The sequence below is a fragment of the Ochotona princeps genome, chromosome 17, assembly GCF_030435755.1.
Source record: "Ochotona princeps isolate mOchPri1 chromosome 17, mOchPri1.hap1, whole genome shotgun sequence".
NCBI lineage: Eukaryota > Metazoa > Chordata > Mammalia > Lagomorpha > Ochotonidae > Ochotona > Ochotona princeps.
The window spans coordinates 15926982-15939946 of record NC_080848.1 but is presented as its reverse complement, the minus strand read 5'-3'; the positions used below and the strand labels follow the sequence as shown (position 1 = coordinate 15939946).

General features: G+C 57.2%; 1 protein-coding gene across 8 annotated transcripts in view; it reads left to right on the top strand.

Moving 5' to 3' along the window:
* Positions 1–8284, top strand: part of ATP6V0A1 (ATPase H+ transporting V0 subunit a1) — a 51665-nt gene extending 43381 nt beyond the window's left edge. For all 8 annotated transcript variants that reach the window (XM_058676583.1, XM_058676579.1, XM_058676580.1 and 5 more), the window contains 3 exons: positions 3156–3273; positions 3540–3711; positions 8037–8284. In XM_058676583.1, coding sequence (XP_058532566.1) covers positions 3156–3273; positions 3540–3711; positions 8037–8130 — 384 coding nt within the window. In that variant the 3' untranslated portion in view covers positions 8131–8284. The remainder of the gene's footprint in view (positions 1–3155; positions 3274–3539; positions 3712–8036) is intronic.
* Positions 8285–12965: the final 4681 nt, after the last annotated feature.

The window sequence follows — 12965 nt, the reverse complement described above, 5'->3', positions numbered from 1 at the left end:
GTCTAGAGTAGAATGCCTCGCCCAGCAGTGACTCCCTGGGCCACACACACGTTTTGAATTGGTGTTCGTTTGTTTTTGTTAAGGCCGTGCTGCACTGTTTGCATCTTCCCCCAAATTGTCTCTCTCAGATACCTGCACCTGTCAACAATGAAACCCTTCCCTTTCCTGCCTTCCATGGTTCTCTTTGAGGGACAGAGGGCTGGGGGTGGGGAAGCTTTGCTGCTGGAGGTAGCACCAGGCACTGCCTGGACTTCCTATGGTCTGGAGAGGCTCCTTGGCTGGCATCGTGTTCCTGGCTGCTCACCTGTGCCGGAACTGGCTGAGCTGCCTGGCATGCTGGGGGAAGCTCCTGCCCGCTCCCAGTATCACCACCTCTGCAGTGCTGCTTTCTAAAGGCCTTCCAGGCCACACACCCAGTGCCATGGTCATTGTCAGAACAATCCAGCCACCCAGCCTGCCTGGTGTCCTTACTTGCAGCCAGTCCATGGCGAGGGAACTGGAAGGAGGTCTCTAATTTGTTCTCCCCAGTCCTGGGCGGCCACTCAAGGACTTGACTTCCTTGGCTGCCTTAGTAGCCATAACATTTTTATCAGGCCACTTGCCTCCAGCCTAACTGAGAATGAATGTGACAATTACTTAATGATTTTGAATTAAACAGGTTCTTTTAAAAATATGCAGGCTGCTTTTAAAATTCTCCACCCCCAACCTTCCCAGATTTTGGCAATGAAAATCATCCCACGCAGGCCATTGTTTTGGTCTGGTGGAGGTATTGTCTCTTTCCCTGGGGGCCTTCAGGCTGGCTGCAAGCCAGAGACCAGCCAGTTGCTGCCTGGGAAATCCTAACCATGCAGCAAGGGCGGCACCTGTGTCTCCCACTGTGTCTTCCCACCAGATGCTTACCCACTGTCCCTGCCTCCATTCACCCTGTGTGTCAAACGCTGTTTAGAAACTGAATGAAAAAAAAAATAAGCTCTTACCTTTAAGGATCTCACAGACAAGGTGGGGAGAGAGCCCGGGGCACTATGGGATCACAGAAGAGGCACCTGCAGACGCTGAGGCTGGGGAAAGGGGTTCAGGGAAGGGATTCCTATTCCCTGGGTGGTAACCCCAAAGCTTCGTGTGTGGAGATGAGAGGGCGGGATGGGCCAGAGTTCAACTTGGCTGTGGTGCAATCAGGACTTCAGGAACTGAGCAGGGGTGAGGCTGGTGTCTGGCCTGGTCCAGCCACTGTTGATATTGCCTCATTTGGGCGACAGGGAGCCATTGAAGGCAGTAAGGCCAGAAGTGACAGATTCATGCACATGCTTCTGGAAATCCCCAGGGATGGTGTTGCAGGGCATGCAGGCTGGGCAGGGGTGCAGCATGGAGGCCCAGATACCACCAAGCTTGCTGGGGTTCAGGGGAGCTGTGGACCAGGGTGAACTGGAAAGGAAGGGGCTGATACGAGATTGAGCATAGTGGAAGTTGCAGATCCCCAGGCCTTGGTAAAAGTCCAAGAGTGAGTGAAAATTGAAGTCTGACTTCCCAGGCTGCTCTGTGGACATGGGACCGGAGTAGGAAGAGGGCTTGGCAGGGGTGAAGGAGAGAAGCCGACGAGGTGAGTGTGAGCGGCATTGAGTGCTACGGAGGCACCCCCCCCCCGGTACAGCAGGAGCAGGTAGCATGGCTGGCTGGGGATAGGCAGTGCACACACATGGGGATGTCCACTTCCCGGAGTGGCCAGAGAGGTCTCCAAGGATTGGGTACCTTCAGACTGGCACCCTTGGGAAAAACTGACAGGAGAGTGGGGTGGGGGTGATGGTGACAGACACAGGTGACCTTGCTGAGAAGAGTCACTGGCGTGTGGAGCAGAGGGGACACGCCACGAGGGAGACAGAGTGGCCAAGCAGGGAGGAACTACAATGACCCTAGGCTCATACACGCTGGCTTGTGCCAGGCTGTGCCGAGTAACAGACCACCATGTGCAGGCCTGGGTTTCTCTCATGTCTCACCCCTCCTAAGAGCTTGCCCAGGGCTGGAGAGCAAGAGGATGGAGTGAGGGACAGCAAGGGCCCTGCTGGGATGGTGCTTCCCTTCCCCTCTCCCCTTCTCGGAGGGGAAACTCCACGTGGAATGGGAAGGCGGACGGAGGAGCCCCCAAGCTCTCCAGACCTAGTTCTGTGCTGTCCAGAGCAGCTGGCTTTCCCTCTCAGTACAGCTGGGGGCCACTGCTGTGCCAGTGGGGGAGGCCTCTTAGCCTCAGGATTGGGTTGAGGTGGCTCCGGGTGGCTAGGGGAACCGAAGCTTTTGGGGTCGTAGTTGAAGAGCCTAGCTCAGGAGAAGTGCTCACAACTTCACTGTGGGAAGTCAGGAGTGGGAAACAGGCCCTGATGGCTGGCCTGGCCCAGCCTCTCTCCCTCCTTCGGCCCTTGGGTGATTCCGAGGCAGCGCTGAGGACCTTGTGGAATGGAGTTAAACCAATGAAAAAAGAGACCTTGATGTGAGGGCCTGCCTGACTAAGGAGTCTTGGGCTGCACTCCAAAAGGAGCCCTAGGTAACCTGCTGCCCCCTGGAGGCCAGAGAAAGCACCTAGGACTTCTAGAACACTCTATGTCCGCCCAAGCTGCCCTGAAAGTCCTCCTGTGGGCTTGCAGAGTTGGTTCCAGCACCCCTCCGGTCTGCAAATCGTTGTTGGTGTTGGGAGGGAAGCTGAGAGAAAGGGAGCGTGAGGCAGACAGTAAAAAGCAGGGCATGCACCAGACGCACCCGTGGGAACTGTGGGACTTGAGCCACAGTGTCCCTGTGTTGTCTCTGCAGAGTGGTCATAGTGAGCCAGAGGAGGTCCTGTGGCTCTCAGAGGCTGTAACACGGAGAGGAAAGTGGCCCTGGTAGTCTTAGACATCTCCAGGAGGCTTCCCACTAAGGCTGGGGGACTTGGTCCCAGCAGTTCTGCTTTCCTACCAGGCTCCAGGAGTGGGAATCAGACCAGTGGGCCTCAGGCCATCCCTAGGATCCCTGTGGCTGCCTCGTCCTCAGGGAGGAGTACCTGAGGTTGAAAGGCATCTGCTTGAGGTAGAGGGTGAGAAGGGCAGGCCCCTGCACTGGGCCAGTCTCCCTGCCCTGCTGCGCCTTCCAGTCCCGGCCTCACGTCTTCTGTCTGGTTCCCTCCACAACAGTTTGACTTTGGGGACACCATGGTGTACCAGGCCATCCACACCATCGAGTACTGCCTGGGCTGCATCTCCAACACTGCCTCCTATCTGCGACTCTGGGCCCTCAGCCTGGCGCATGCACGTGAGTGTGCCTGTCCCACGCATGGCCGTGGGCTGCCTTCTCTGCAGGTTCCCTGAGTGGGCGGCTTAGATGGAGTGAGACTGGCCATGGGCTGGGAGGAGGATGAGTGCAGACGATAGGACCTGCGCTTGCGCTGGATGGGCTGTGAGTTGGGGTCATCCCACTCAGGGACCCTGAGGGTGGGGACATCCCAGGAGAGGCAATCCCGAGGCCCACAGTCGCCGCCTACTGTCCTGTGACCAGGGTGCTGTATCTTCTGTCCACAGAGCTGTCTGAAGTGCTGTGGACCATGGTGATTCACCTGGGCCTGAGCGTGAAGAGCCTGGCGGGAGGCCTGGCGCTGTTCTTCATCTTCACCGCCTTTGCCACCCTAACTGTGGCCATCCTGCTGATCATGGAGGGCCTCTCGGCCTTCCTGCATGCCCTGCGGCTGCACTGGTGAGTGGCGCTGGGGCCTGGGGTGGCAGGAGGGCCACTCTTCAGTTCTGGCGTGGGCCTGAGTCCCTTCACCAGGAAGCATGACCTGGACTTGCTCACGGCAGCAGCCTGGCACCTGCTTGAGCCATGAGGTCTGAGCACAGCCAGGGAAGCTGAGCTTGCCAACTCACAGGTACCCAGGCCAGGTCCCTGGCGAGTGTGGTCAGGTCCCAGCTCCTGCCTGCATGGTTTTGTGGCTGGTGAGAGCTGCTGAGGTCTTGTGGTTTTTGGTTGAGGCTTGTTTGTGTCTTGCACTGGTGTGTCACTGCCCTGACTTGAGAGCAGTGAAAGCTATTCTAGAATAATCTCCAAAGTCCAGAAAGGAGCTTGCAGCTGCTATACCCATTCTGCCCCAGTGCTCTCTGGGTCAACCCCTGGCTGTGCCCCTGTGGGGTCAGGATTCCTGGGCCCCCCTCTTGGCCCCATGAGGGAAAGCCAGATCTGTGTGCGCAGTGAACATGACCTCACACTTGGGTTGCAAGATTTAACGAATCAGAATAGACGGCACTTGGGTACACTGAGCTTGAAATTTTTGGCGTATGCACTCTGAGACCCAGAGAACCAGGATTTTCCACATCTGCCTGGGGGATTGCTACTCCCTCCATTATGTGGAGATTCTCCCTCTTTTGGGAGTGTCTCAAACCCCCAGATCTGAGACCCTGGACCCTTGCTCCAAGGGAGACCTCCCTCCTCACAGTGCTGTAATGCAGCCTGCTTGGTGACCACCATATGGGGTCCTCTCTGGGCCTGAGGAGGCCTCCGGGCATCTCGCTTAGTCCTCCCAGGCCTCTACACCTGGGAAACCCTTATCCCCCTCCCTCCGTTTGCCCTGAAGCTTTCTCCTGGCTGGGTTGCAGCTCAGCCTCCTCAAAGATTCCACTATAGATGGGAAATTCTGGGGGAGAGAAATGAGGCCCATGAGGGCAAGGCATGACCTCGCTCCAGGCTGCCGCCTCTAGCCCAGCTCTCCCACCCCAACCTCCCTCCAAGCTGCCCACTCCCTGTCAGCCTTGTTCACTGTGGAGTGGTGGCGAGGGGTGGGGGAACCTCAGGAGAGCCCATGCTGAGAGCACTGGCCAGGACCTGTTATCACGGCCCTCCTTATCAGTCCGCTCTCCCCAGCACACTTCCTCAGGGCTCGGGCCAAGGCCAGCTGAGGAGCCAGGCTCGGTGACTTTGCCCAGCCCTCTTGGCTGCCTGCCACCCTTGTTCACTCTATCTGTTGTGCCCCAGCTGAAGGGAGCAGTGACCGCCCCACCTTGTGGGGAGCTGCCACTCAGTGAGGAGGGGACCGTGCTGTGCTGAGTCCTTGGCTCTCTCAGCTCACCAGCGCCTCCCAGTGAAGGTGTTGCCCACATCCTCCAGGATGGGAGTGTGTGTGTGTGTGTGTGTGTTTGTGTGTGAGAGAGAGAGAGAGAGAGAGAGAGAAAGAGAGAGAATGAAGGCCAGGGTAAGCTCCAGATTGGCCACCTGGGCTGGAGTCGCAGCTATGCCATTCTGGCAGATGGTCTGGAGCCCCTGGGCAGGACACTGCCCCCTGAACCTCCAACACCATACCCACGGGACCGGGGGTCTGATGACAAACAGAAATGATCATGCCCCTGGGTCTGGGCTGGCACCCTGGCCACTGTCAACAAGGGTACAAGTAGGGATCATGGCTGTCCTGCTTGAGAGACGCCTACAGCAAAGGGTGACCCTAGGGGAGCCCCATGAGGGCGTCTAAATACCCCTCAGGTGTGGTTAGGGGAACAGGCTCGCCATACGAGTCATGCTTAAATTATGCATTTAGTCATAGAAAAATGATGTGGCTGAGGAAAATCTGTGAGGCCTCCTTTGTGCCTTCGTGGGGCAGGGGGTCCCTGTAGTATCTTCCCCACCACCAGAGGAGTAGTGGGACTGGTGCTGTGCGCCCCCTCCCCTCAAGCATGGCAGCGCCTTGGGTGCTGGTCTCTCCCCTGCTGAGGGCTAGGGGCCCCCTGCCAGCTTTCTTGGTGTTTTCTGGGATGCCCCATGACACACATTCTATGTCTGTTTGGCTGGCTGACAGGGAAAGCTCTGGATCTGATAAGAGGCTGCTCTTGTCTGAGATTCATGTGGGGGTCCTAAAAGGTGGGTGACCTTTGACAGTATCCCACGGCCCCCTTCGCTGTGTCCCCTGTGCCATGGGCCTCGTGAGGCATGCTGGCCTTTCTGCCTCCTGTGAGCAGCCGTCCTCGTTTCCTCAGCAGGCGTAGGCCAGGCTGTGTCATGGCTATACCTGTGGCCAGCAGAGCTCAGCTGGCAGACTGCAGCACATGTGCATGTACGACTGGCCAGTGGTTCAGGAGACAGGCTTGGGGACCCGGTTACAAGATGGACCACAGAGTTGCCACACGTGACAGCCTGGAGCAGGCAGGCGGCCTCGAAGGAAGCACCCCTGGGTGGAGTTCAGTGTCAGCAGCAGGGCCTGCCCTTCACACCATCAGACACATGTGTGTCCAGCACTGGGGAAGGAGCCAGAGAAGTCACTGGGCACAGAGCTGGCGAGGCCCCACATGCCCTGCTGGCCCAGCCAGGATCTGCTGCCGTGTGCCACAGGCACTGTCCCCACCCCCATCCCCATCCCCATTAGGCCCCTTGCTGAGGCTGCAGTGGGTGATGGAGGAGCCCATTTGCACAGCAGGGCATCTCGGTGGCTTAGTGCACACAGGTCCCAGAGGGGCCCAAGCAGAGCAGCAGCCAGTAGAGAGACAGGGCCTGCCTGCGCTGGAGAGCTCCGTGTTTGTCCTTTCTCAGGAAGTGCTGTTTCCCTGGGTTGGGAGAGGATGATGGGGCATCTGCCAGGGAATAGCTTCTATGTTTGTGCAGTGGGGTTGAGGTGGAGATGGCTGTGGGGCAGGTGGACTTAGGTGACCAACCCTGAGATCAGTGCATGAAGTCCCCGGTTATGGCCACCCCAGGCCTAAGCATCGGTGGTCTATTAAAGGGGTCAGCCACCATCTGCCCTCACAACAGAACCTGTGTGCCATGTCCCTTGTTTCCCATGGAGCCTGGACCTATAGGAGGCCCCAGAGGGGTGCCAGGAAGAGGATGCTATCCCCACACTTCTGAACAGCATGTATTAAGAGTTGTCTGTGTGGGTTGCCAGCTGGGGGCTCAGTTCTGGAGAGTCCCTCCCCACCCCCAGCATCTGCCCTGGGTCACAGGTTGGGGTCTGAGTCATGGGAATTTGCTTTCAAAAGCTTTCTTGTCAGATGTGGCCACCGCCTCCCCAGGATGCAGACTTGCTCCTATCAGCAGGGAGAGCTGGGCTGAATCCTGCTCCCCTGGGAGAATTAGTCTGCTCCTACTCCCCTCCCAGCAGCTCCGAGGCACCCCCTGTACCCGCTGCCTTCTGATTTGGGGGTGGAAGCTGGGGCTAAAAGCTGAGGGAGGTAGGGGAACTAGTGAGATCTGGGTGCCTCCGCCTGCTGGGGCCTTGGCCTACCACAGCCCCCTATGCTCCACGCATGGAGCCCCAGGTCACAGAGTGGAAACTATTCCTTTGGGCAGCTCCCTGCTGATGCTTTCTCCTCTGAATCATGCATTTTTCGGCCCATATTTGGTGGTGATCTGGCTGTGGGCAGCCGTCCAGGGCAAGCCCAGGGAGGAAACCCAGCCCACTCCTCTGCAGGAGGGGGTGGCCTTCCTGCCCTCCCTCCCCCCAGTGGACAGGGCCCCCAAGGAGCCTGCTGGGATGCATGCCGGATGCCTGGGAAGGCAGTCCACCTCAGCTTTTCCTTTTGGTCCCCAGGAGAGAAACTCCCAGAAGATTTTGTGATCACAGAAGGCTTCTGTTCCTGCCCCTGGGAATTCCTCCCCTGACCTTAGGGTCCAGAATCACACCGTCAGCCCTTGGTGTCACCCCCTCCCCCAAGGAAAGGGAGAAGCAAGACACCCCCGGGTGCCCCGGCTTCCCTGCAGGGCTTCCCATGGGAGTGGGCTGTGGGCACCCTGCCAGGAGGGCTCTTGGGACTTGTCCTGTGGCTCTCAGGGACTCAGCCAAGGGCTTAGGTTCAGCGCCACAAAGCCGGCTCCTTTCCTCATGACACAGGGCAAGGACGAGGACAGGTGAGAGTGAGGCTTAACATGGGCAACTTGTGTGTGTGCACAGCCACCTGAGAGCACGCTGCCCATGGCTGCATGTCAGGAAGAGGGGGCCAGGCCTTCTCACAGCCCTACTGTGGCGTCCTCCTGGCCCCACTATGGTATCTCCCAGCTTTCAGGAGGCCTCTGTAATTGATACCCCTCCTCTTCCCTCCCTCTAGGGTTGAGTTCCAGAACAAGTTCTACACTGGGTCTGGGTTCAAGTTCCTACCCTTCTCCTTCGAGCACATTCGGGAGGGGAAGTTTGACGAGTGAGCCGCTGATGTGACCCTGGCCCCTCCTGCCCTGCGTGGTGATTGGTTGTGTTCCTTCTGGCTTTTGGTTGTGATCCCAGGTATCAGGCTCTGTGTTGCCCCTGGCACCTGGCTCCCCCTGCCCAGCTTGCTGTGTGTCATGATCTCCTGCAGAGAAGTCGGCACAACAGGTTCTCTGTGCTGTTTTCCCCTAGTCAGGGGGATCCAGAAAGGGGTGTTCCCTCCAGTGCTTTCAATCAGGAATTCAGCTAGAGCCACCTGGGCCATTACCAGGGACTCCTCCCCAAGGTGCCCTAGACACCCAGCAGCACCTTCCTAGCCCCGCCCTGCACTGTCCCCCAACCCTCCCTGATTGTACCCAGCACAGTATAGCACAACTGGGAATGCAGACAGCCCCTGACGGGTTCAGCAGATGTGGGTCTCCCTCAGGCCCCACCCACAAGCATGCCCTCAGGAGAAAGATGGACACTTTGTCCTGAGGGAGATCCAGAGACCTTCGCCACCCAGATCATGAAGTCTTGAGTGTGAAACTGTGGCCCAGGCCACTGCTGCCTGCCAGCCTGCCTGGCTCCAGCCCCTTCCCCCAGGGGACCCTCTTCCCTTCCCCACGAACCCGTGGGAGGTACTGGCAAGCCTGCCGGTCCTTCTGAGAGCTGTCTGACCCTGGCCAGGTGCCAGCGTTGTTAGTCCTGTACCTGCACAGGGCTGTATATCCCCAGGCCTTCTAATTACGTGCTGGCCCAGCTGAACTCCTCCTCACTACCCTCGGTGGTCCAGACAATGCCACCCATGGCCGCCTCCTACCCTGTAATTCCTTGGGGGCCGCTTGGAGCTGCTCCCTCAACTTGCAGGCAGGGCAGCCCTGGGCTTGGCCACCCGCCCCAGCTTCACCCAACGCTGAGCATTGTGACTTGATCTAGACCTTGTGTGCAGCTCTCCCCACTCCTCCCCTTCCCACCCCTGTTCACCTGCTTCGTTCACCGAGGGGTTGGAAGTTCTCTGTCAGGGGCCCCTGTGTCAAACATTCCCACACTGAATAAAGTGTATCTGACTTCCCGGGAAGCCTTCTTTCTCTGCCCACAGCCCTGAGTCCTCAGCCTGGCCTTCCCTACTCCCCGCCTCCTCCGGCACTGCTGCTAATCTCCGATCAAAGACCTTGGCTGGCAGACAGCTTGTGAAATTCTTACCTTATCTCAGCTTTCCCAGATGCCTTCCCACTCCCCAGCACCAAAACAGCCTTGCTGGGCTGTGGGGAGGGGTGGAGACTTCTCTCCAGCTGTACATCCAAACCGCCTGGGGGAAGAGGGGTTCTGGGCCTCTGCCTTCCCCCTCCCTCCTCTGAGTGTGCTCCTGCTCCATGACTATTTTGGGCCCTGCTGCCTTCGTCTTAGTCTAAAGGAGGCCCACCATGGGATCCTCAGGGCAGCTGGACAGTGCAAGGTGCTGAGGTCGGCAGGCAGCAGGCCGAAAGGTCCACAGCTTGCATGCCATCAAGGCAGGGAGTGTGGCCTCTGCTCCCACCATCCGTTCCTCATTCCTGCAGCTTGCAGCACCTGCTCAGGGTTGCACAGCAGCTGGATGGCTGCTGCCCCAGGGAAGGCAAGCAGGAAGTAGAAGCCAAGGTACACCCCACTCTACTCCATCCCTCTGCACCTGGAGCAGGCCCTGGGGGCTGCAGCCCTACCAGGCTGCTCATGTTGGCTTTGGAGTGTAAGGACCAGGCAATGAGCTCTTTGAACCTCCGGCTGTTGCTGAGTCAAAACAGGGTAAGAATATTTAGAATCACTGGGATAGCACTGAGGATCCAGGAATAGATGCTCACACTGACAGTCAAATGATTTTCGACAAGGGGCCAAGATGACCAAATGAAGAACTCTTTCAGCAGCTGGGACAGCTGGACATTCACACAAAGGAACAAAGTTGAACCCCTATTCCCCCCACCCCATTACCAACACCAGTTCCAGGTAGATCCCAGCCCTAAAAGTAGAGCCACAGGAGCACGCCTTCATGACCTCAAGTCGGACAATGACTGATTTTTACTCAAAAGGCAGAGAAACAGAGGTTGCAAATAGCACCAAACCAGAGCTGGCTCAGGTTAAAGTCTGGGGCCAGGCAAGATTCCGTGTGAGTATCCCATGTGGAAGGCAGGAATGTAGCACCCAAGTGCAAGGGTTGTCAGTAAGGGAAGCTGGAATGGAGCACAACTGAAAACGTGTCTGTGGTCAGGGTCAGGAAGCTAAGGATGCCTAGAACATTCGTGGAACGTAGAGTTAAATGTTGCTGTGCATAGTCCATAGTTCATGGAGACCCTTTGTATTTGCCAATTACCCATCTGATAAGGGATGATATGTAGGTAAGATATGTAAATGGTTCACAACTCATTAATAAAGGTGGCTTTTACACAGCAATTTGAGTGGGCATTTCTCCAAATAACTATGTAAGTGAGCCCCTGGGAAGGTGCTCAACCTCATTATTGTACCATGGACAAGCAAAAAAGAACTCCAGCATTTCCACACCAATCCACTAAAAAGCTGTGCTAAAGAAGATAATTCCGGGTCATGGCAAGCAGAAATTAGAACCCCAGATGCCTGCTGCTGGGAATGTAAAATGCACAGTTGCTTTGGAAAGTAGCCGCAGCCCAGCGTGGTGAGGCATGTGAGTGTTCACGTGAGTCCCGACTGCTCCACTCTGATCCAGCTCCCTGCTCACACACCTGGGAAAGCAGTGGAGGATGGCCCAATGCGAGAGGCCCAGCTGGAGTTCCAGGCTCCACACCGCAGCCTCATCCAGCCCTGGGGCAGCTGTAGGGAACAGAACCAGCAAATGGAGTATCTACCTCTGCCTTTCAAATAAATTAATAAAAAAAATTTAAAATTAAAATTGAAAGAGAATTTTTACTTCTGGATATCTACTCAAGATGAACGACCTACCGGTGAGTGTCGGTAGCAGCACTGCATGTAATGACCCAACAGTGAGGACAGCCTGAAGTCCACCAGCAGGTGGGCAGGTGTAGATAAGGCCCTGGCCCCACACTATGCTAGTCTGCAGTAAGAAGGGATGAAGCACTGACCATGCTGCGGCATGGCAAACCTCACGCAGAAGGCAAGCAGAAGCTGACCTGGCGCAAGGTTGTGTTTCTGTGAAAGGTCTAGACAGGAGAAAGTAAATTGGTGTTGTCAGAGCCTTGGACTGGAGGAGAGGGTTAAGATGGGCCAGGAGACACGGGGTTCCACTGGGAATGGCAATATTGTGAAGACAGACTATGGTGATGGTAGCACAAGCCTGTGAACACACTAAAAGCTCTGGAGCTCCCCGCGTCAGCCCCAAGGCAGGCACTGAGTCTGCAGTGAGACGCCAGTTAAGGTGCCCGTTTTCCGAGTTGGGGTGCCTCAGTTCATGCCAACCTGCACAATTCCCACTTCTGGCTCCTGACTGCAGCTTCCTGCTGATGCCGACCCTGGGAGGCGGTGATGACGGTGCCAGTGGCCAGGTCTCTGCCACTCACACGGGAGACTGGGATTGAGTTTCCAGCATCTGGCTGTAGAGGGCATTCAAAAGTGAACTGGCGGATGGTTGCTCATTTTGTCAAATGAAATAATCTTTTTTTTTTAAGATTTTATTATTATTGGAAAGCCAGATATACAGAGAGGAGGAGAGACAGAGAGGAAGATCTTCCATCCGATGTTTCACTCCCCAAGTGAGCCGCAACGGGCTGGTATGCGCCAATCCGAAGCTGGGAACCAGGAACTTCTTCCGGGTCTCCCACACGGGTGCAGAGTCCCAAAGCTTTGAGCTGTCCTCTCCTGCTTTCCCAGGCCACAAGCAGGGAGCTGGATGGGAAGTGGAGCTGCCGGGATTAGAACCGGCGCCCACATGGGATCCCGGGGCTTTCAAGGCGAGGACTTTAGCCACTAGGCCACGCCACCGGGCCCTCAAATGAAATAATCTTAAGGCATACAATCTGAATAAAAGGGGAGCCGGAGAGACCTGAGGTGAAGACTCCGTCCCCTGTGATAGAAGCTGGTAGCACAGGGCCAGAGGGTCCTTGGCTGGACCACATTCCCTTGGTCTAGTGGCCTTGGGCGGCATCTAGCCCAGCCACTGAGGAGCCAGGAATGTGCTGGAAGCTCCAGAGCCCTGGAGATGGGGCGAGGAAGAGGCTGGATCATTCTCAAGGGACATGCTAACACAAGGAACGCCCTCCACCTTGCCATCTGTCTGGTGGGCCTGGGCCCCTGGCCAGGGAACAGCCTCATCAAGCCCAGAACCAGTGTGGGGGATGAGGTCTGCTGTGCCTGGGAAGTCTCAGCCCTGAGACCCTGGGGGATGGGGGTGGGAGGGGACAGTGGCAGCACTCCCTGTGTGTGATCGCCCCCCCTTTCTGCCCCTGGGGAGCTAGGGGAATGGCGTCCAAGGCCTGCTGGCAGCCTGGGAGGAGCCACCTGCCTCCCCAGGGCATGTCCTAGCCTCTGGCTGCTCCCTGGTGGTCACGCTGGGAAGGTTTCTTTCCTCCTTAGTCAAGATGGGCTGTGACAGGCAGAGTCGGTTGGCCAGGCCCGAGCAGGGTGGAGAGTGAGCCTGGCCCTGATGCGTGTGGATAGAGCACAGACAGGTCCAGAGCAAAAATGTAACGAGACTGGGCCTGGTGTAACAGTGTAGTGGTTAAAGTCCTTGCCTTGCAAGCACCAGGATCCCATGTCGTCGCAGTTCTAATCCCGGCAGCCCCGCTTCCCATCCAGCTCCCTGCTTGTGGCCTGGGAAAGCAGTCGAGGACGGCCCAGAGAATTGGGACCCTGCACCTGCGTGGGAGACCCAGAAGAGCTCCTGGCTTCGGAT